At 47.8% G+C, this 24,160-nt stretch overlaps 1 protein-coding gene across 1 annotated transcript in view; it reads right to left on the bottom strand.

Moving 5' to 3' along the window:
- GABBR2 (gamma-aminobutyric acid type B receptor subunit 2) overlaps nt 1-24,160 on the bottom strand; it is a 1,581,022-nt gene that overhangs the window by 455,769 nt on the left and 1,101,093 nt on the right. The window contains exon 9 of the mRNA XM_078686234.1: nt 910-990. Coding sequence (XP_078542360.1) covers nt 910-990 — 81 coding nt within the window. The remainder of the gene's footprint in view (nt 1-909; nt 991-24,160) is intronic.

Genomic DNA, 24,160 nt, shown 5'->3' on the forward strand with positions numbered 1-24,160 from the left:
ATTGTTTTGACCACACTCAGACATTGTTAAATGTCAGATTCACAATCAAGAGGGTTGTGAGTTCCTACTTTTGTACAGATGTTATTAACGCCTTAGATGACACAGTTTGTGTTTTTCAAAATATTTTGCCAAGATTTTTGTCTACGTCTATGGCAGAGTTTTACTTCATAGCAAGTGTTTATATTTACATCTCTAATCAAGCCAGTTGCTCTGCAGTGGTAAATATTAAATATGAAGCATGTAACATACACAATCTTGTTTGGTTACTCATGTTTATCGCAATATTTAATGTTAACTATTTGATACCTGTGTTTCATATATATTAAGCCTTACTTTAAAACTTGAGAAAAGCAATTTTAGAAGCACAACAGATTGGGTACCAGTTCAATAACTGTGATCAGGTTAAAAATTGGTTTGGTGAGCCAGATCAGCTTACATATAGTTCATAAATCACCCACGACAATTTGTAGAATATGTATACAGTACTTAGGGGTGTTGCTCAGTTATAAAACAAATGCAGCTGAACTACATGAATTACCCTGTGGTCCAAGGGTCTCCAAACCTCTCTGTACTGAGAGCTACTTATGTTCAATGAAACACATTTAGAGCTATTAATATTATTACTCTTGTTATATGTACATTAATTGAACCAAGCAAAAGATTTCTAATTTAATAAGCTGGCTGCACACAGGTGAGCTGTTCAGAGGTAGCTGGAGAGCTACAATAGCTCACGAGCTAGTGGTTGGAGACCCCTAGCCCAAATGCACTGCCTGGCTAATGGGTGAGGATATTTCAATACACTGACCTCAAACAACTTCCCCTACATATAAGAAACGATGTATGTTATCCTTTTCAAGAGGTCTTGATGCCCTTTCATAGTTGCGACGGCAGAACATTTTTCATTCTTACCTTGAAATCTGATTGTATCGTTGATCAGTTCCAAACTATCAGCCACAGCATTATATTCGCCCACCTTCACCTCCTCCCCATCTAAGGAGACACAAGGAGGAAGATGTTATGTTCAGCTTGTTCTTTCACAACACGTATTGTTCACATACATCCATGATCTCTTGATGTAGTGCCATGGAAATAATACATTGAGAATCACAAATGGAAAAGACGAAACCAGGGAGTGCTTGAGCTGGTTCTTGATGAAACTAATATTAAATAGAAGACACTTGTTATTGAAAAACGTTTCAAGACTCTTTATAGTGTGGAATAGAGAAACTGTAAAATGAATATAATGGATAGAGAAAGGAGCTGTACATAGATTTGAGTATTTAGTACTTGCATGAAATATGAATAAACAACTCAATGAATTAAGTTGACTTTTCAGAAAGACCGGTTAATCTGCAAATAGTCTACATTGAAATTCATTATATGAACATTTTGCTCATACATATTCGTCAAGGTTTTATTGGGAATAAAGCTAATTTTAACTATTCCTTGGCTAGACAACTCCAGTAGTATTACAGATTCATGGAAAAATGTCACTTGCATTATATTTATATCTCAGCCCCCCAACTTTCACCAAGTGCCAAGTCACTTGGATTCACCCTGGACACCAACTTCCCCCTCATGGAACAGGTTGCCAAAAAAAGCAAGGTGCCAGTTTTCTCTTCTAAAGAAAGTCAAATCCTTTCTTCCAGAAAGCAACTTTAGAAGTGCTGTTAAGCCCTTGTACATATGGACTTTGGTAATGCTATGCTCCATGGTCACCCAGAATCCACACTGGCACCCCTTCCTCTGCACGCTCCAGGAAGACTCATACAGAACCTGAAGAATATGATCACATCACCCCCATCCTGATGGAAATCCATTCGATGCCCTTTCTGGCTCGATACATTTTCAAAAACAGGTGCATATTTGCAAAGCAATCACAACCAGCACCCTGTTTATTTTGCATACAAGCTCACCAACTACAGGGGATCCAAACACACCTACAACAGGTACACCGCCATACGGCAGACTAAGAAGTGTAAAAAAGAAAAGAACAAGATGCCAGACTTTTTCCATCTATGAACCCAGGACCTGGAACAACATCCTTGTGTACATCAAGACTGCTCTAAAGTTGTTCAAATTTAGGAAACATCCACAACCCAGCTTACTCTTCTCCTACTTGCTGACGTTAGGCTTGTCTTTGACATTGTACAGCTCTTTGATTGACTTTTGGCTAGGTTCCAGCTATATCAATACTATATACATACATCTTCTTTCATATCTTCCCTTATTTCCAATTTGGAACTCTGGATCTTTTATCTCTGCTGCGGGCTGATGCCTGCTGACCAAGGCCCTGTTCAATTTGCTAAGATTAATTGTAGCAGTTGTAATGCCAATATTGCCTTTACCGCAGTGACACTATATGGGCACTAGAATTTCACTGAAACCAGTCAAATAAAGAATAACTAAACCCCTTGTCAGGCTGCACAGGCTATCCTGTCTCCTTGACGAGGGGGGTTGCTTAGTTTTACTGCACTGTAAGATAAAGTAATACTACAAATGCCAGTATAGATGCCGCACCGAAATTCTGACAGACAAGCTACAGAATTCAAGTCAACTTCACAAATGATGTTATTTTACTCTTGCATTGAACTTCAGGGTTGTTAAGGCAATCTTCACCTACATTACAGTATATATCTATTTAGCTTTATATACTTTGTAATCAGATGTAGACTACCTATTTTAGCTGAGTGATCTATGAGACACAGACTGTGGTGCGCCTAATCCAACTAGTTTATCTAATCCAACTTCTTAATGAGATGCTTGTTTGTAGCTATGACATTTCACATATTCTTCCTTGAAAGCCCGGTGTCACACAAACCTCCTAAAGATGTTGCTGAAATATCAACTTCAATTTCCAGGCTTCAAAGGGGACAGACACAATGGCATGGAAGAGGGAGGGCAGAAGACCTGTCTGCACTACCTAGTTATTTCTGAATGCATGGCCTTGTTTAAAGCAATTTTGTTGGTCTGCGTTAGCCAATGCCTTTTCATCTTACGGAATTTAGGTACATAATATATGACTTCTATGGGTTTTCACCCACTCATCTTTGTTAGTTGCTTTTTTGTTGCACCATTCGCATTTTTCTTCCACACATTAGAGCATCTGACATGGGGAAGGCAGTCAGCCCGCTTCAGTCTTTGGCTAACTTCACGGTGAGTGACAACATTCTGTTCTTTCACTACCAGCACAACTACATTCAAAGTATGTCCCTTCAGTGCCAGAGACTACTATAGCGAGGTGTGCTTTTTGAGACCAAAAACACATTTTTGCTTTTAGTCATTGTTTTTTCTGTTAATATTAGTAAGGGCTCAGCAGTTTCCCAAAAACAAGGGGCCATATATACAAGAACCTAGTGCCACTGGAGCATCACTTTTTTTGATGCTCCAGTGGCACTGCATGCTGGCCCATATTTACAAGGCCATGCAAAGCCACTTTGCGAGGCTTCATAGACCTTGTAAATATGGCTCTCTTTCACGCAGTACTCGGTATCAAAGGGGCGTGTTGTCACTTTTGACACTGCCCCAAATTTACAAGGATTCATAGATCCGAGGCAGCACCAAAACGAATGCCTTTCCAAGGGAGACATTAAAGTGGCACAATCAGGAGATTTACTTTTATTTGTCTTCTTTTCTATTTTTACTCTTTCTATGTGTGCTGCATTGTGCAGCACACAGAAGGAGCAAAATGCCATTCATTTTTGTTTTTTTGAAGGAAAGGTGGCCCTTCCTGCACAACAACAATCATCCCTGCAACGCAGGCACCCTTGCAACATGGTGCAAGGTGCCTGCGTTGGCGCACGGCTGCTGTTTTAGCATCAGCGCAGGGGAGAGCAGAGGGGTGCGTCATATTCTGGTGAATACTATTTTTTTACAGACCCAGCTTGGCGCAGCAAACTTGCTTGGAGCACCATGCTGCACCATTTCATTGTAAATATGCTCCAGGGTTATACAAAACCATGTCAAAACAAGCATTGACAAAGTCAAAAGGCAGCCCACTCCAAATCTATTGTCTTGCCACTGCTTGTTCAATAGGAGATTCCTTGCAGATTTATTGATTCCAATGCCAAACATGTAATCCTGAGACAGTATTAGCAGAAGTTGATGCAATCCATGTAAAGTTGACACTGGTCAAGTGACTGAAGTGGAGAGGTGAGAGGCAGCTCCTTATCCAAAAAATATCTCCTGCTATCTTCAATACAAACAACTTCTCTCTACATTTTATTTATTTTTATTTAATTGTTATGTTTAACATCAAAGCACAAATGAACAATCATGTTACATAATTCATATAATTTCAAATACAGTAACATGAAATATAATTAAACATGCCATAAAGTAACATCTCCCAAATTCAAAATACTAATGTAGTTGGAATCACAATTTATATTAGTAAGAATAAAAACGAAAAACGATGGAGTATATTAACTTGTGGCAATGACATAATACTTGCTTGGTTAATTGTTATTCTTTTTAAGATAAACTGTAAATAGGTATTTGACAATACAGTCTTTGTTTTGCACCTGTAACCGTAAAATCTGGAAAGTGATTAAACCTGATGAGCATATGTTCTTTACGTTTCTGAGAGCATTTTAATGATCATATTGTCTCAAAGTATGCATTGCACCTATATAAATCCAGACATCATTTGTGAATTTTATTCTTACTGAAAGCCCAAAGGTCTACTTTACATTGGAGCATGGTCTCTGGATATCCTTTTAAATTTTATTACATTAGCAGATGGATCAATAAATAAGATGTTTAGGTTAAGTACTTTCGGCCAGTATTCACAAAAACGGTAAAAATAAAGCCTCTGTGCCTGGTTCAAACCAAAGTTATTTCAAGTAGGCGCTCATAACTTCTGTAAGCGTGGCTGAAGGCTCTGTGGGATGCTTAGTAAGGGTTATTCAACGTTGAAGGTATGAAGAAAGAAACTCACGTCTAGCACGACCCCTCAACTGATTTAAGCTCTGAAGCACTGTAAATAAACATTGTTACTCACTATAATGTTACTTAATTTACGAACTACATAAGGATGGGTTTATCTTGCCGTGATCCAAACATTGGACCTGCAGATTACCAAGATGACCAGTAGCGAGCTTTTATCTTACTGATCTCTAATGCTTGTGTATGGCCTTTAGCACATTTCCACCCATATATTTATATGGGAAAACCAATTTAATTATATGAACAGCCCACAAAGCCCAATTTGTCAATTTGATATTTCATATAACTATTAAAATAAACATCAGAGAGCAGTGAGTATTGAAACGATAAATCCAAGGGTGGTGTAGGGGAAAACACTGTGAGCTTGCATATAGGAAACAGAAACAAGTGTGTTTCCAAAACGTAAAGAACATTCATTACGTCCATAGATTCTATTGCAGCAGGTACGTAATGGCAGACAGTAATTTGTAACATACAACAATGGTGGGAACACACAACGCCCCTCTCAGGCCACCCACCACTGAGGCATGTGAAATAATTTTCATAGGAGCCGTCATCTAGGAAATGAGTGCTACCAGCTACTTGCATTGTTTACCATAATGAAATTAGAGTGTCAGCAGGAGTAAATCTCTAGAGTAAGATCAGCTATTTGCTTGTCCTATGCTGGTGGTTTTGCAGCGGGGACAATATATGCTCTGTCTGATATCTGCCTCAGTAAGGTGGGTCTTAAAAGGTCTCTGCTCCTGTGCAGAGGGGTCTTCAAGTTGGGGAGAAGAATAGGTGTAACTACATCCCTCCCTATGCCCAGTGGTCTAGTTACAACCTAGAACTCCATTGAAGAGAGTGACAGGAGTGAAATTGCAGGGTGTTGAGCGGAACGTATGGCCTGGTATAATGACCAGGTATTGAAGAGAGATTCCTTTGACAACTTTCTAAATTCATGCATAAGATCAATAACTTCCATAATTACAAGAACGTGATGAAAACCTTACCATTTTGACTGACCCACTGCTGCCTGAATGTAGAAAATATTGAGATTCTCATTGTGATACGGGAATCACCATCTCTTATCGCTGCTGCTGCCATTCACATCGGGGGTGAGTGAAGTCCATAGGAGCCATAGTGGACTCCAGCTTCCAGGCTCCCCCTGTTCCTGACATGCCACTCTGCACCCGGAGGCGCTTTAAATCCCAGTGAAGCGTCAATCTATGTGTATGTGAGCAAAGAAGTCTCCTTCAGAATAAAGATACCCATCAGTCACCATTCAATACCGCCCTAGTCATCATCTGGGCCTCCTCCTGGCATTTCCATTGTGAAGCATACATGATGAACAAAAGGACCTGATGGTGATGTCCTACATGAAATTATGGATCACTGGATAGCCCTCTAGATGTCAGCTGGTAGTGATTTGTGATGGGTGAGAGAACTGCAGTGCATGAATATTGTATCAAAAAAGGGTGACTTGAAATTGGGTGCATGAGAGAGACAGTATGTTTTATTGTTATCACTCCAATGCCCAAGGTTAAAAACAGTGCAAAATCGGGCAGTTTCAACAAACACCTGCCAGAGTTATTATTAGGTTAACATGTTTCGGCAATACATACGGACACTTCTATCCTTTGCCTTCCTCAGGACCTTTAAATATAATCGCTTCTGCAATGTGCAACATAAACACCAACAAGTGTAAAATGAAAATAACCGTTTCACCTGAAGTCCTAGGTGTCTAGTAATATCCTTCTGCATATGGGCTAATTGGCCACTGGAATATATACATAGTTGGTACTGTTCAGGTTAGATGGTTACATATCAAAGAGGTCAAAAAAACAGAACGTCAGGTGTCTGCAAATGTCAACATCCCGGTATATCTTTATTACTATCTATACAAATGTTTCATCAGTGATAACATTAAGCACATCAAGTATTATTATATTCATTGATGCATTCCTACTCCAGCTTACCTATTTAGCAGGAGGATAAGGCCCCACCTCACCTGGCTGCGGCTCAGGGAGAAGAAGCACCGCTCTATAAAAATCAGACAAAACATACATAAAACAAAGTTGAATGGCCTGTTTCCTCTGATATATCTGTACACGCCCAAATATACATTTCTTGCCAAGATTTGCTGCCTTTATTGTTATTCCCTGATGGTCAGATATGAGTAATGAACCATCATAAGTGCTGCTATGCCAATCAAATTGCAGTTTCCCTATGCAAATATACACGAGAACAATGTATCAATCGGCATAATTTTAGCCCCACTATGTTGCTCTGCCACCTCAATGCCAAACAAATTTACTGGACACAATGCGTTCTTGGTCCTTAAGTGAATGGGACAACGATTGAGGAGACATGTCACAACCGTTCCCTCTTGTCGTGTATTGGTAAAAATTCACCAGAACGAGGTATCCACTTATCTTATATAATGCGTTGCATCTATCGTCATCCATAAGTGTTCAATAAGTGTTCTACCTTGTTCTGTCCTTGCGTAGTGCTGATGGGCACCGCTCCCGCGCTTTTATTTATTGTAATGCAATATCTGATAATCGAGTAGTTTAGCACGGAACCGCTAAGCCAGTACTATCACCAATCTGCACTTCGATTTGTAAAGTACGTATGTAGCCACAGTCATCCCATCCTGCTGTTTATCTTAAACTACAAAAAATTCTCTGAGACAGTGCAACAGTGCGTTTGAAGTGCCCTGCCTTTCTTTCCCTCTTACCTATATGTCGGTACTCCTGACGGTCTTCCAAGCCGTCTCGGAGAGGTAACTGGCAGCGTTTCTCTATCATATTTATCTTGGCGCTTCCCGCTTCTTGGACTAGCAACACATGAGCCGGTCACGTGATTTCATTCCGCTCTTTAGGAAACTTGGGAAATTAAGTTCTCTATTGTTTAATGTGCCAGTTTAGTGTCCCTTTTAGCCGTAAATAGCGCTGCCATGGTAGATTTGTCATCATAGCGAGCCACTACATGTAGGTCGAGTCAAAAATAGATTTCAAACGACATTCAGAGCACACTCTCTACGAAATTGTTAGGTGATGTTCTGTCTGTAAAAATAGACATATCGTGGGGGCGTGGCTACGAGCCGACCGAGATGGCGGCGTAGCACTGTAGCTCTGTGATCAACACGGCTCCTTTTTCATTAATCCTGTAGCCCAGCCGATATACATTGCCTTCGGATGCCGGGCCGGAGTGCCGACAGTGTGGGAAGCGGTCCGATCCTACTCCGGGCGACATCAAGGTACGCCAGCCGGAGTGGCACCGGGGTGCTTTGCCGGGCCCTGAATCATCCGCCGGACACCGTCCTGCCGTGGGTGGACGGCCCGACCGGAAGTGCCCTGAGGTCGGGGAGCCCCGCCGGAAGTTACCGCTGACCAACTACGGTGCTTTTTGCTGGCTGTCGGGAGCGGGATCGGGGGTGCACCGGCCTGGAGACACCTTTTGCCCGACGGCGCTGCCGCCCAGAGGTGAGGAGAGCTGCAGCCCCAGAGATACTGAGCCGCGGGGCCGGGAGGTCTCCCGATTCACGGAGCAAGTGGTGCGCGACGGCGGCACCTGCCCCTGCCTGTTCCTAGAGTTTGATCCTCCTGTCGGCCTTGCTGGGGGCCCGACCCTGAGGCGCAGAGTGACTTGTACGGCGCCCCCCCTGAGGTCCGCGTTGCCGAGCCTGGTGAGGGGCTGCGGGCGCCGGAGGGGCCCCGCATTAATCTCGGAGCCCGGGACTTTACAGAGGCTCGGGGTGGGCAATGCTTCCAAGAGACATTGCGGCCTGAAGGGCGGACAGGGGCGTCTGGCGACCGGCGGTTGATGTGTGGGCCAGCGAACTCCCCACGTGCATTCCTAGCACTGCTGACCTTTATAGCGGTTTGATGATTCTGAACGGCGACGCCATTTTGCTACAGCCATATCCACTACTGCATCTGCCTACAACCACACTCACCGTTTGTACCACAGCCATATTCACGAGACAGTATACAAGCGCTATGGCGGGACGGGGGCCCAGGCAAACGGCGGCGCAATCCAAGTTGGAGAAGTACGCCTTTGAGAAGAACGCCGTGAAACACCCGGAGGGTCGCACATCTACGGACAAGAGTACGGAGGGAGATGGCTCCAAAAAAGTAACATTGGAGGATCTGATGCAGATGCTCTCCAGCGTCCAGACGACGGTAGGGTCGATCTCGACAGACGTTGGCCTACTAAGGGCAGATCTCCACAAGATGACGGAACGGGTGGCGCAAGTGGAAGTAGTCAACAAATCACTAGTGGAGGACACTTCGGAGCTGCAACTTGCGGCAGAACGCATGGAGGCGGTCACCAGAAAACTACAGGAGCGGCTGGACGATCAAGAAGGACGCTCCAGAAGAAACAATGTCCGAATTTTAGGCATTCCAGAGTCGGAGGGCAAGCAATCCATGGATCTATATGTAGAGGACTTAATCAGGACGAAGCTCCAGCCAAAGGGCCTCTCCAATTTTTTCTCTGTCGAAAGAGCGCACAGGGTTCCCGGGGGGAAGCCTAAACAGGGAGCGCACCCGCGACCAGTGCTGGCTAGACTCTTCAACTTCCGTGATAGGGATGCCATACTACAAACGGCCAGGGTCTCTGCACCTATCAAAGTTCTGAACTCCACTCTTGCCTTCTTCCCTGACTATACGGCCGAGGTGGCCCGGCGACGGAAGACCTTCATCGACATCAAGAAAGCCCTGCGGGCCAAAGAGATACCCTACTCCATGCTTTTCCCGGCGAGACTGCGAATCGTGGATAATCATAAGGTATGGTTCTTCGACACCCCGGAGGCGGCAAGAGACTGGCTGGATGGTTGGAGACGAGTGGAGGCCCCGCGGCGAAATGATAGGGGTCAACGTGGCCACAGGCCGGTCTCTCAAACAGATCACCAGACAACTCAGGGTCACAGCCAGGATCTATTTGCGGAGTCAGGCCTGGAAGACGGGGAACACACTGAAGAGTAGACTCCTGCGATCATGGTCCTTGATCGACTTCCCCTTGGAACATTGACAATGTAAAATTTGCAGTTGCTCCGAGCCGGGCGGAAGAGGCCACTTGGAGCTGCTTGTGAGGTCGCAGAACTACTTACCCCTTACAAGCAAGTACATTGGGTTGGGTTGGGACCAATCGCTCTGCTAAGTTGGGGTGGCGGGCGGTTCCAGGCCCGCGTAGCAGGCAGGCAGGGAGGGGGAGGGGGAGTTTTGTTTCATTTTTCTAGTTTTTGTTAATCGCACCGAAACATGGCATGCTTTACACCACACGAGGGAGACAGGTTTCTGGATAAAGGTAGGCAGTGGGGCCCGTCCCCTATTAGCTTTTTCGAAAACAGGCACACATTTAAATGGCAGCACAAGAGATGGGCACACCTGAGGTCCTCACACCACATTCTTCTCGCACATCGTCCTTCACAGCCCTCACGTGGAACGTTAGGGGATTGGGCGACAGGGTGAAGAGAGGCCTAGTGCTGCAGTGCTTGAAGCGCTGTAGGCCGGCAATAGTCCTATTACAGGAAACCCACCTAGTTGGCTCGGCCTCAAAGGCAATGAATAGATGGGGTTATAAGTTTCTTGCACATGCTGACTTCTCCTCCGGCTCTAGAGGGACAGGGATACTTATTCGGAAAAGTTTTCCAATGGTATGTCAACAGACAAAAATTGATGATCAGGGACGTTTTGCTGCTGCGACGATACAGTGGGAGGGCCGCTTGTATAACTTTGTCTCTGTGTATGTCCCTCCCGGCCTGCACGCCGCAGCACACACGGCCCTTGCTACCTTTCTCCTGTCTTTGCCGACAGCGACACTAGTTATAGGAGGAGACCTCAATGATGTCCTAGACCATGAGATGGACAGACACCCACATAACACAACGGTGCGGGGAGGTGGTCGGCTCGTGGGATTGCTGGACGCTTTGCGACTGACGGACTGTTGGCGCTACAGGCACCCCCACGATAGGCAATACACTTACTACTCGGCGACGCACCACTGTCTCTCGCGTATAGACTACATTTTAATATCAGGTGATGGCCTTCATGGCGTCAAGGAAGTCGACATCTGCCCCAGGGGCATATCTGACCACTCTCCTCTCCAACTTACATACACAAACCACTGCTCCCATAGGAATCGCATCTTTCCCATTCATGCGGGTTACCTGCAGAGCGCTCCTTTTAGAAAAACCCTTTCCAAAACTGCTAAACACTACTTTCAGGAGAACTCAGGCTCCGTGCGCTCCCATGGTACCCTATGGGAAGCGTATAAAACGGTCATACGCGGGCAGGCAATTGCTTCCATTGTCGCCCACAGGCGGACCCGGGATCAAGAACTTAGCACCCTTGAAGGGGCTCTTGAGGAGGCCATTGCCGACCAGGAGATCCACCCGTCCCCGGGAGCCGCTCAGACAGTCCGGCTGCGACAGGTTGAGTGGATGTCCTACCAGAGGGAAACGGTGCAGACTACAATTCAGGCCACCCGTCATAGGATATACAAATTAGGCGATAAGGCTGGAAAGATGCTGGCCTGGCTCGATAAAAAGGATACGGCGGGCAGGGTCATTGCACAATTGACCTCGCCCGAGGGCGGTCTGACCTCGGACCCGGGAGCCATTGCCGACTTGCTAGCTGACCACTTTGAAGCGATATATACCCCCCAAGCGACTTACACGACCGAGGAGGCTTACGACTATATTAAAGATCTGACAATCCCTTGCCTCTCGCCTGAGGCGGCACTCCTGCTGGATAAAGACATCACTGTGGAGGAGGTACGGGAGGCGACTAACGCACTGGCGTCCGGCAAGGCTCTGGGTCCCAACGGTCTCCCAGTAGAACTGTACAAACACACTGGTTCCATAACTGCCCCACATCTGCTTAAAATGTTCGAAGATAGCCTGCAAACGGGTATGCTGCCTAAAGATCAGCGCCTAGCCACGATTGTCCCGATCCACAAACCTGGTAAAGCCCCGGCAGTATGCAGCTCCTACCGTCCCATTTCCTTACTTAACGCTGAACCTAAGATCCTTGCCAAACTGCTCTCACAGCGCTTGGCTCCCCACCTTGATACTCTGGTACACCCGGATCAATCGGGCTTTATGCCGATGCGTAACACCTCTCATAATTTGCGCCGTCTACAGGTGGTTCTGGCCCGCCGGGAAGACATACACGAGCCGGCAGTGCTTCTCTCCCTAGACGCCACTATGGCGTTTGACACTGTGGAATGGCCTTATCTATTTGCAGTACTCCGTCACATGGGCTTTGGCCCCAAGTTCTGTGCGTGGGTCAGCCTGCACTATGCCGGGCCCCTGGCCCAGGTAGCAGTAAATGGCCACGTCTCCAGGGATTTTCCGCTTGGCCGTGGGACGCGGCAGGGCTGCCCGTTGTCCCCCTTGCTGTTCACGCTGATCCTTGAGCCACTAGCAATCTGGATTCGGTGGGAACCTTCCATTAAAGGTATCAGGTGGTCGCCGTCCTGGGAAGATAGGATATCTCTCTATGCGGATTCCGGGCATGGGACGCCATAGGCATTTCGGTGGTGGGAGATCTCTGGAGGAAAAACAACATAGTAGACTTCACTTATCTACAAGCCAAACACGAAATGGCCCAGTCTGAGTATTATAGATATATGCAGATCCGTCACTCACTTCTGTCGGTCATCCCGGTTGGTACACAACTGCCAGAGTCCCCTCCGTTGGAAGATAGGCTACTAACAGACCATATGTCCCACAAAGCGACGTCCTACACATATAGGAAGCTGATCAACAACCTACCTGACATGTTATCTAAACTGCGCCTGTCTTGGGTGGGAGAAATTGGCGACCTTGATGACTCGGAATGGCAGGAGGCACTCTCGTCACCACGAGAATCTGCGATCCCATCCCGACTTAAGCTAGTTCAGTTTAAAATACTGCATCGCACGTACTACACCAGAACGGTCCTTTACAAAATGGGGAGGGCCTCCCACGAATACTGCCTCCGTGGATGTGGGGAGAGAGGGACATTCTTTCACACCATTTGGGACTGTAGCCGGGTGGCCACGTACTGGGCAGGGGTGATGCGAACCATTTCTCAATCCACAACCATTTCGTTAACGCCCGACCCGCGTCGCTGCCTGTTAAACATCTGGGGTGCGGAGGATTTGACTCACCGTCAACAAGATTGGGCCATACTAGGGATGTTGGTGGCAAAGCGGAATATTGCCAAGCTATGGGGATCCACGGCACTGCCTACTTTGCGAGACTGGTGTAAGGACATGGATGAAGCGATGGTGGCTGAAAAAGCAGTGTTTGTCCACCGGGGATGCCCCGAAAAATGGGGGCAAATCTGGGGGGCCTGGAACCAATTTAGGGGAGACATATGTGAGCCACCACGAGTTGAACCGGATGAGTGTCTTTCGGATTCACAGGTATGATCTACGGTTTGCATAAGCTAGCATGGAACTCCTTTTGCCTTGATAGACCCCGCACGACTGTTTAGCGGGCTTCTCACTGTGGGATTTGTTTTTTGGTCACAACATCACTGTTACTACAGCTGCAGTCCTGACAGATATTTTGTCGCCTTCGAGGGACTGAACGTGATTGCCGTGGGTTTAATTTTCTGTGCGGTTTGTTATTTGTTTTAAAAAAGAGAAAAATCTTAGACCTAAGTCATGTCGTATGTTTACTTTCTTACCATCATGCATCACGATGTTTCCGTCCGCCGCCGGACCCCCTGGGTTGTCGGCTTTAAGGCTGTGTGCTCAGTATATTCCGAATTGCTTGTTTTATCGCTGCGGCCAGCCCTGGGGGTTGTGGGCCCTACATTGTGTATCTCTGTGCATGTACAATAAAGGTCTTAAAAAAAAAATAGACATATCGTCATACGATCCTCCCAGTAAGTGACATTGCAAAAATAGGTATCTCATCAAAGCGATTTATTAAAGAAAGGTGTGATTGACACAACAAGTATCTGACAAAGTCTAGATCACACTCTCTGTGAAATTATTGAATTGTGTTATTTCTGTGCAGACAGGCATGTTGTCATACGATCCCACGGTGGGGTGGGAGCCCTGTTTAGTGTGTATTCACCAGAAGTAATATCTTACATGTTGTCATGCATGGAACACATCAGGCTGTTCAAGCCTCATCCCTAAAACAAAACATTTTTCAACAAAACTTTATTGAAAAAACTACAATGAGAGAAAATATTTTAAGATCTTAGTCGGTGGGCTAGAGAAATTATAACAAGTGTATACCCGAAAGTGACAAAGCCTGATTCAACATTGTTTTATGTATGTTTTGTCAGATTTTTATAGAGCAGTGCTTCTTCTCCCTGAGCCGCAGCCAGGTGAGGTGGGGACCACATCCCCTTGCTAAATAGGTAAGCTGGAGTGGAAATGCACCAATGAATATAATAATACTTGATGTGCCTAATGTTATCACTGATGAAACATTTGCATAGATAGTAATAAAGATATACCGGGATGTCGACATTTGCAGACACCTGACGGTCTGTTTTTTTACCTCTTAGATATGTAACCATCTAACCTGAACAATACCAACTATGTATCTATTCCAGTGGCCAATCTGCCCATATGCAGATGGATATCACTAGACACCTAGGACTCCAGGTGAAACGGTTATTTTCTTCTCATTTTACACTTGTTGGTGTTTATGTTGCACATTGCAGTAGCGATTATATTTAAAGGTCCTGAGGAAGGCAAAGGATAGAAGTGTCCGTATGTATTGCCGAAACATGTTGACCTAATAATAACTCTGGCAGGTATTTGTTGAAACTGTCCAATTTTGCACTGTTTTTAACCTTGGGCATTTGAGAGATAACAATAAAATATGATTTGTCTCTCTCATGCACCCAATTTTAAGTCACCCTTTTTTGATACACTATTCATGCACTGCAATTCTTTCACACATCACAAATCACTACAAGCTGACATCTAGAGGGCTATCCAGTGATCCATAATTTGATGTAGGACATCACCGTCTGGTCCTTTTGTTCATCATTCATGCTTCACGATTGAAATGCCAGGAGGAGGCCCAGATGATGACTAGGGCGGTATCGAGTGGTGACTGATGGGTATCCTTATTCTGAAGAAGACTTCTTTGCTCACATACACATAGATTCTTTAGGTTTTTTGGATTACTGTTCCTTTGAGGTAGCTCCTTTTTTCTAGACCCGTGGACACTTCGTTTGTAGTACAGTTAGATTTGGGGGATGTGTCCATGCTAGGTCTCAAAATATTCCCTAGCACCCTTCCCTATCGGTTTGTGTTGTTTGACTCTGATAACTGCTCTTTTTGGGCCTATCATATTCAGACTAAGCTCAATTGAAAAAAAACTGCTTTTATTTGTGAACCTAGGGAGCACTGCAATAAATCAAGGGGCATGCAGGTGTTCATGTGTTGTTCGGGGGGAATCTGTGGCTCTAGCCCCACTACCCGTAAATGTGAATGAAGGGAGGAAAACTGGGGATATCGAGCAGGCCACTGGAAGAACTGTTACATGCACTAGAGTCCCACAGGTACAGGTGGAAGTAATTAGACCCAATGTTACCACTTTTGCTAGGGGGGTGATTGAACCAATGACGGGGTCCACTGGCAATCTCTCAACATGTCTAATAGACAATGGAATGCGAGAAAGGGGGGCAAGGGGAGACAATGTGCTGCCACAACCTACAGAGATGTCCTCTTTAAGTGCACAGAGTACACCATGCCGTCCAGTTCTAGACCTACCTCCAGTATCTTGTCCATATACAGTTGTTTTAACTGGGGTCCCAGGACTCATAAGCCAAAAAGAGGAGCCCGTGACACAACTGATTAATAAGGTGGAGCATCGGTTGTGTATGAATGCGGGGTTCAATATTAGAGGCTATAGACATATCTTGATGGCGAGGAGGATGACCTGGATCAGCAGATCCAGGAAAGCCTTCCCAGGGGACAGTGTGATAGTGACATTTAGACATCCTGATCTCATGCGCAAGACTCTTTTTCAGAGTACTAGGTCCAATCAAGCGGAGATGGACTCATGTGTTAAACTGCTCCCGTTGGCCTTTTTCTATAGACCCTTATCTTTTCCGAATCAACAACATAGAGAGGTATGCCGATAAGAGGGTGCATTTGAGTGGGCCAATGCATCATTGTTAAATAATGCCTTTGCACCACTGAGAGACCTCAACGACCTAAATGATATTGATTGACTAGGTCCATTGAGGGAAGGTGATAGAATCATTGGTACTCCCGTAACTAACTCAGATCGAGGGAGGAGGGGAGAAGAGACTACCGCAGGGACAGAGGAAGGCCACATCATTTATGGCCTACAGGCTGTAAACGCCCATGCGGACAGTGGCTCAAACATGAATGTTCCCATGTCAAATAGTATACAGGCAATTGATAGCGTAGTAAGGCCAAATGGGAAAGAAATTTAAATCCTCTCATGGAACATAGCAGGCCTATCTACCAAATTTAAGGATGCAGAATGGCTATTTTATATACAGGATTTCCAGATTATTTGCCTGCAAGAAACATGGGAACCCCTCAATAATAACTTTCATTTGGAGGGATATAAAACCTTCTTTTGCCCGGCGTGAAAGGCAACAGCAGGGAGAGCTATGGGAGGGTTGGTTATTTACGTTGATCTCACATAACAGGGTAGATGGACAGATTTGGCTTGGGACTCTGAGGTTATGCAGGGGCTAATTTTTCTCACAAAAGGGTACAGGTTATTTTTTCATACATTTTTACAACTCAACGTCACATGGTCATGGTCTCGCAAGCCTGCATGAATAGGATGCTAGACTCACACAGGGGCAGGAGCGAGGGCAGAAGGGGCTTCAGTTAGTCTTAGTAGGTGATTTTAACTGCCATCTGTGCCCAAACTTAAGAGTATTCTGTGGGGATTGGTCAACCTGTATGTTTGAGGATGGCCCTCATTTGGAACACACAAAGGAGGGCAGGGAGGTATGCAGCTTATTAAACATGCATGCGCTAACACACACAATGGAATTAATTGATACCCTACAGGATAAATTGGTTCACACTACATTCAAAGGCAGAGGTTGTGCTTCTTTTATTGTTTATATTTTTGTCTCTACCTCACTTAGAAACTGTGTGTCCAGGTTTAGTGTCAGTCACAGTGCTTTTAGAGACCATAACCCAGTCGCCTTATCCTTGGTGGATGTCTGCCACCGCTATGAGCCGCCTGGAATGGGAGGGCGGAGGCCAGGTCTACGGATCAGGGTAGGAGGCTGCGTTGGACACAGGTTAGCGCAGAGGCCTTTTTTAAATCCTTTTTTAAAAGAAGGTGAACATGTCATTTTAAGGTGTCTAGACCTTGAAGTGGAATGGACAGACTTAGTTGAGGCTTTCAAACAGGTTTCCCAAATAGTTGACTCCTTGTTGAGAGCTCCTGTGCCCAGTGTCAAAAGAGATAACTCGAGATGGTTTGCCCCACAATGTTCACATGCTCTTAAAGAGCTGAAAGATGCCTGAAAGACCTTCCCAAGAGATACGGATTGGGTGTCTGTTTGCTGAAAAATTACAAGTTAGCTGTCAAGGGACGTAAATGCCAATTACAATAGCAAGCTTGGGATGACCTGACAGAGGCAATAACATTAAAAGACTCCACCGCTTTCTGGAGAGTCATAAATAATTCTTGTTTTCAAGAATCAAACAAACCTGGGCTGAGTAATAACATCCTGCCGGAGCAATGGTATGAGCACTTTCAAGGGCTGTACAATTACAATCCAAGTGCGGATCAACTTCAGGTGTGCAATGGGGAACGAGGTAAGCCCCCATTGAGATTCTCGCTGAGTGAGGTGAAAACGGGAATTGAGGGTCTAACTAGGAACAAGGCGCCTGGCCCAGACTGGATCCCACCTGACCTTTTTATAAATAATGTGGATCTCTGAGCTCCAATCCTGACTAGGGTGATTAATGCAGTAGTGGACACAGTGATGCCAGCATCCTGGGCCACAGCCATGATCGGCCCCATTTTAAAAAAGGGCAATAAGGATGACCCACAATGCTATCGCCCAATTTCTATTATTGATGTATCAGCGAAGGTATTAGGGCGGGTGGTTTTAAGTAGGCTGCTGGACTGGGCTGATGAGCATCAAGTTATTACTGATGTTCAATTTGGTTTTAGGCCAGGGAGATCTACCTCCGACCAATGCCTCAACCTGTACCTTATTTCAGCAGTGGCAGTCCAGGGACAATGTATCTGGCATTTATGGACTTAACTGACGCTTTCGACAGAGTCAATAGAGGGAAACTGTGGGCACTAATGGGCGGGCTTGGTGTGGATCCCGGGCTTATTAACATCTTAAAAACTTTGCATTTGAATACCACTGCTATGGTTAGATACAGCCAGGCTGGAAATAAAACTGAACCCTTTAAGTGCTCTAATGGTGTCAGACAGGGTTGCATATTAGCTCCCTTTCTGTTTACGCTATACATAAATGGTCTTGATCGCGCACTAAGCACTTTTCAGGCAGACACCCCAAGGATAGGTACCCGTGGAATTCCAGTTCTGCTTCATGCAAATGACGCGGTACTCCTTGCATGCACCCCCAATGGTCTGCAGATTGTAATAGATGGGTTTCTATCTTTTATGGAGAACCTGGATTTGTCTCCCAATCGGGCAAAATCTTATGTCATGGAAGTGGGCAAAAACCCAGGTAAATCCTATAATTATACAATTGGATCTCATTGTTTAGGTAAGGTACAGCCCTTTTCGTATCTGGGGATTTTATTTGATGGGCGTTTACATTTTAAATATTTATTAGAAGAGAAATGCCGCTCCATGGCCAAATGTAATAGATCAATAATGAACTTTGCACAAAGGCTAGGACGGTGGTCCCCAGAGCAGATCCTGAAACTGTACAGCTCCATGTGTTGCGCCAAGGTGCTGTGTGGCAGTGAGGTGTTGGGATTTATTGAGGTGAATCAATTGCAAATAGAGGAGAACAAGTATCTTAGGCGCCTGCTAAGAGTCCCTCAGAGCACGCCAGCCCACATTGTACATGACAACTGGGTGCCCGCTACATTATGGATAGGTGGGCTGTCAACCCCCTAGTTTGCTGGGTAAAGATCTAGTTAAATGAGGAGGCTGCACTAAGCAGGTAGGTTATAGAAGATTGCCTCTCCCTGGATCATGGACTCAAAATTCCCTGGCTAAAATATGTGAAGGAGTCCTTTGTGAAAATTGGATGTGCAGACTTATTTGCTAACAACTCGAAAATAAGCACGCAGGATAATGCACTGGTTAAGGAACGGTTTTTTAAGTATGCAATGATGCACCGGGAAGACAGAGAGTTAATCAAACCGTCGGTGAGAGAACACTTAGTAGCCATGTCCACCGAGGGCCTTGAACCATACCTGACCTGTATAAGTAGTGCCCATGATAGACTTTTAATGACTCTGTTCAGGCTAAATCTTTTGCATCACATTTTAGCAGAACCGGCAGGGTTTACACCGCACTCAGAGATGTAGGGGCCCTGTGGCTGCGACCACAGGTCTCCACACGACACCCTTCACTTTGTTTTATTCTGCCTATTTTATCTTCATCCCAGGAGAGTTTTTCTGAGGGGTATTTCAACAAACGCCAGATTTAAACAAGCATGGGTGGCACTTTTATTTTTAAAATTGGCCCCAGATGCCTTTACACTCTTCTGTATAACTAATTTTTTAAGGACTGCATTTAGATTAAGGACCACAAGGGGTAGCGTCAACTAAGCCTTTAGATGGGGTTGACTGATGAGAGACATGTTATATGTGATGTTTGTGTTCTCCTTTTTTTAAAAAGAACAGTTTGTACTGTAACCTCTATTGATAAACTGTCACTTTTATGGTATTTTTTATATGCCGAATAAAGAAATAATAATAATAATAATAATAGTGGAAGCGTAAAAATAGTGCTTCTGCTCTTCATGGAGTTATTGTGTATTTTGGGAGCGTGGCTTAAGCGCCGATGTGAGTGGAAGCGGAGCTCCGGAGCTCCTCCGTGCCTGCCTCTCTCCATCCTATATCCTGACCCCCGGCCCGAGCCCCGGACCCCCAGGCACGCATGGGAGGGTCCCGAGAGCGCTGGGGGAGACACTGATGGCCCTGGCAGCCCTGTGCAAGCTGGAACCGAGCCCCTTACACGGAGCGGAGTGGCCGGTGAAACGAGCGCCTAAGATGGCGGCTGGTGTCCCTGCCTGCTCTGCCTGACGCATAGGAGCAGTTGCAGGTGAGGAGCGCAGGAAACGGTGGAATAACCCCAAGTGGCAGCGGAGGCCCCCCCGCAGTTGTGAGAGGTGGGGAGCTCCACCTGAAGCCGTGGTGCAGGGGCGACCGCAGAACGGGAGAACATCGGCCTGCCTGACTCAAAGATGGCGCCGCCCACGAGACTGAGACTGCCCTGGCTCTAATGACCACAGGGCCACTGGGCCGGCATCGCGTGGTGGGACTGCCCTATTACTGAAGCGGAGGCCCTGGTAACACTTATCCTGAGGAGAGCGCCGCTTGCACACTGGCCTGGCCGGAGGGGCACTGCACTCGGTGGTGACACTAACAGGGGCTGCTCGAGGTGTGGACACGATACCTGACAGGAGGCGGCGGACTACTGGGCACCCGCGCTTTCGAGGCTGACCCGGATCAGGTGCTCAGAAGCGCCGTATACACTGCGACTCCCTGGAGAGACCTACGCCTGGGGCGAAGATTCTGGTGCCCCCCCCCCTCTTGTTAGGGGTACGACGTTAGTTCCCTGAGTCTGCTGCCGGACTGGAGCAGCACCTGGTGAGGGACGTGAAGGTGAGGGAGTGCAGCTAAGGTGGGACCGAGATAGCGACTGACGGCGCTTGGAGCCCCTGGAGTCCCCAAAAGAGGCGCACCAATATTACGGATCGACAGAATGGCGAGAGGAGGCAAAAAGAAGGGCTTCGACGTACTGAAGCTGGATGACCCGGGACACACCTCGGAGGTAGAGACACCGGCTCCTGGGCCGGGGAGCTCGACCCGCTCACGAGATCCGTCCTTGGGCAACATCATGCAGGCGATAGTGGATTTGAGGGAGGCCCTGGAAAAACGGATGGACACCATCGGGTCGGACCTGTCCCTCTTGAAGGACGACCACAGGAAGCTGAAAGAGCGAGTGGCGACGACAGAGGTAACCCTGAAGGAGCTGCCGGGTGATGTGGCCACTCTACGAGCGTCTCTGGCGGAGGTGGTGCAGAAGGCTCGGGTGCTGGAGCTTAGGGCCGAGGACAGCGAAGGGCGCTCCAGACGCAACAACCTCCGCCTCGTGGGGGTTCCCGAAAAAGCGGAGGGCCGGGATGCGGTCTCCTACTTGGAGGAGTGGTTGCGGTCTGAGGTGGCCCCGGAGGGGCTTTCCCCGTTCTTTGCCCTGGAACGCGCTCACAGGGTCCCGGCGCGCCCGCCCAAACCGGGAGCCCCGCCGAGACCGATAGTGATGCGCCTTCTGCACTTCCGGGACCGTGACCACATTCTCCAGAGGGCCAGGGACCTGCCGGACTTGCGAATTGACAACAGTAGGGTCATGGTTTTCCCGGACTTCACCAGGGACGTACAAAGAAGTAGGGCCTCTTTCATGGCGGTCAAGCGGAAACTGCGATCACTACAGCTGCCCTATGCCATGTTGTTCCCGGCACGACTGCGGGTCATAGAGGGAGATCGCACTCACTTCTTCCTCACGCCGCAGGAGGCTTGGAGCTGGCTGGATACTAGGGGGGAGTCCGGTGCGGATATCCACCCGGCGACCTCACCTGAGGGGCGCTCTGCTGGAACGACGCCGATACGGAGGTCAGGCTCCCCATCGGGATGGCGGCAAGAAAGAGCCAAGGCGGTGCTGGCGGTGGCGGCCATCAGTCAGGGAGACGCCAGCCCTGCCAGTAGTGCATCGGAGCAGTCGAAGAACAGTGCTCTTAGTCCCGGCTCCAGTAGTGTACATGATCTTTCGGAGGCGGACCTGCCGGTGGTGACTCCCCAAACAGCGGACGGAATCCTTAGCTGAAAGGGTTCAGTGGACTCTGGACACATCTGTGAGGTACTGGGCTGGGGACTGAGGCTGCCTCTGGGTGATGGGTGGCGACATGGGGATGCCTCCTGGCCCTTGCCTTTGAGATATGGGGGAGGCTGAGCCGAGGGGGTCCTTCTGAATAGCCCAGAGGGGAGAGGGGGGTGCGGGGGGCTTCGGACCTGTCTGGGTCAACGTACGGACCACTCCAGCCCTCTTCTGATGAGATACACTTACGTTGCTAGAGTTTGGATGGGATTTCCAAGTTGGTTGTCTGTCCTGGGGTGTAGGAGTTGGGGAAGTTTAGTTGATCAGGTTGGGGGGGAGGGGGAGGGGACCTGGGCGTGCCGGAGAGATTGCTGAGAGAGTGGACGAAGCACGATGGGATCTACAATGGGACCCGACGTAGGATACAAATGTCTCACGTGGAATGTAAGAGGGATGCATACCATGCATAGACGTCACAAAATACACGCCTATTTGGTTAGACGGGGCATTCATTTCGCCTTCCTCCAGGAAACACACATATTAGCTAAGGAGGGGAAGGCACTGCAACGGAGGTGGAGGGGGCAGGTCTACCACACCGGTTACTCCGCATATGCTAGGGGGGTGGCCATATGGATAAGGGCGGGGGTACCATTCCAATGCACACAGCAACTAATAGACCCGGAGGGGAGATATGTCATGGTGCGAGGCCGACTGGATGGGAGGGATCTGACACTGGGTTGTTTGTATGCCCCGAATGTTGACCAACCTGCCTTTCTCTCGCTTCTGTCCAACAAGATGGCCCCGTTCTTGGTGGGACCAGTGCTCCTTGGAGGAGATTTCAATAGCGTGACTGACACTGCGCTGGACAGGTCGCACCCCCCCCTACCAAATGCACCAGCTGGCAAACTGGCGCTTGCGCGTTCTGCCTGGCAAAACCAATGGGGCTTGGTCGACTCCTGGAGAGCGAACCACCCGTCGGATAGAGACTACTCCTTTTTTTCCGCCCTTCATGACTTACACGTCCGCATAGATGCCTTCCTGTGCTCACAGGACGTGCACGCAGAGGTGTGCCACAGTGAGTATCTGACGCGCACGATCTCTGATCATAACCCGCTTCTCGTGCACCTGCGCTGGTCGCAGCGACGCCCACGAATCCCCGCCTGGAAGTTGCGCCCAGAGGCGCTAGATGATCAGTCCTTCCGAACCACAATAGCCTCGACTATAGAGGAGTACTTTCAGATCAATGCGGGCACCGCGGGCTCAGCCGCGATTGAATGGGACGCCTTCAAATCGGTGGTGCGAGGACAGTGTATGGCAACGGCGTCGGGAGTAAGGAGGACGCTACTGGCGGACGTTGCGCGGGAGGATGAGAAACTACGGGCTCTGGAGAGGGCGAGACCTGAACGACCGGGCATACACGAGGCCCTACTTGAGGCGCGGGAGATGGTGGCGGCGACAGTAGAGCGTCTCCGATGCTTTGACTACAAGACCTATCTCACACGCGCGCACTCGGAGCGGGATAAAACAGGGGCTCTTTTGGCCTGGCTGGCCAACCCAGCTCGTCGGAGCTCGATCATCCTTGAACTCAGAAATCACTCAGGGGTGGCACGATTTGATCAGCAGGGGATCAACGAGATATTCCACGACTACTATACGGAGCTTTATCGCAGCCGGGTCCTACCATCAAGGGACGACTACCAGGAATTCCTGGAGGGACTGGACTTGCCGGGGCTGGTGGCAGAAGACGCGAAGCTACTCGGGAGTAAAATTGAGGAGAGGGAGGTGAGAGTCGCCATTAAGAATATGGCACGGAACAAGACACCGGGCTCTGACGGGCTCCCTACGGAGTTCTATCTCACCTACGTAGACCTCCTGGCGCCCCGACTGACATGGCTGTACAATGAGGCGAAACGATCGGGCGGCCTTCCGGTAACCACTAGCGAAGCACTTATCGTCCCACTACTCAAACCGGGCAAGCAGCCATGGGACAGGGCGGCGTATCGCCCATTGCCCATGCTCAATCAAGACTATAAAATATTGAGTAAAATTTTGGCGTCGCGCTTGCTTCCCCATATGTCATCGTTGATCCACGCGGACCAATCAGACTTCATTCCGACCCGCAACACAGCGCTCAACGTCCGAAGGCTCCTACATGTCCTGGAGGCTGACACATATGATGAAGATGAAGCGGTGGTGTTCGCGGTTGACATGGAGAAGGCCTTCGAC

This window comes from Lissotriton helveticus, chromosome 4_1 (genome assembly GCF_964261635.1).
Source record: "Lissotriton helveticus chromosome 4_1, aLisHel1.1, whole genome shotgun sequence".
NCBI classification, from domain to species: domain Eukaryota; kingdom Metazoa; phylum Chordata; class Amphibia; order Caudata; family Salamandridae; genus Lissotriton; species Lissotriton helveticus.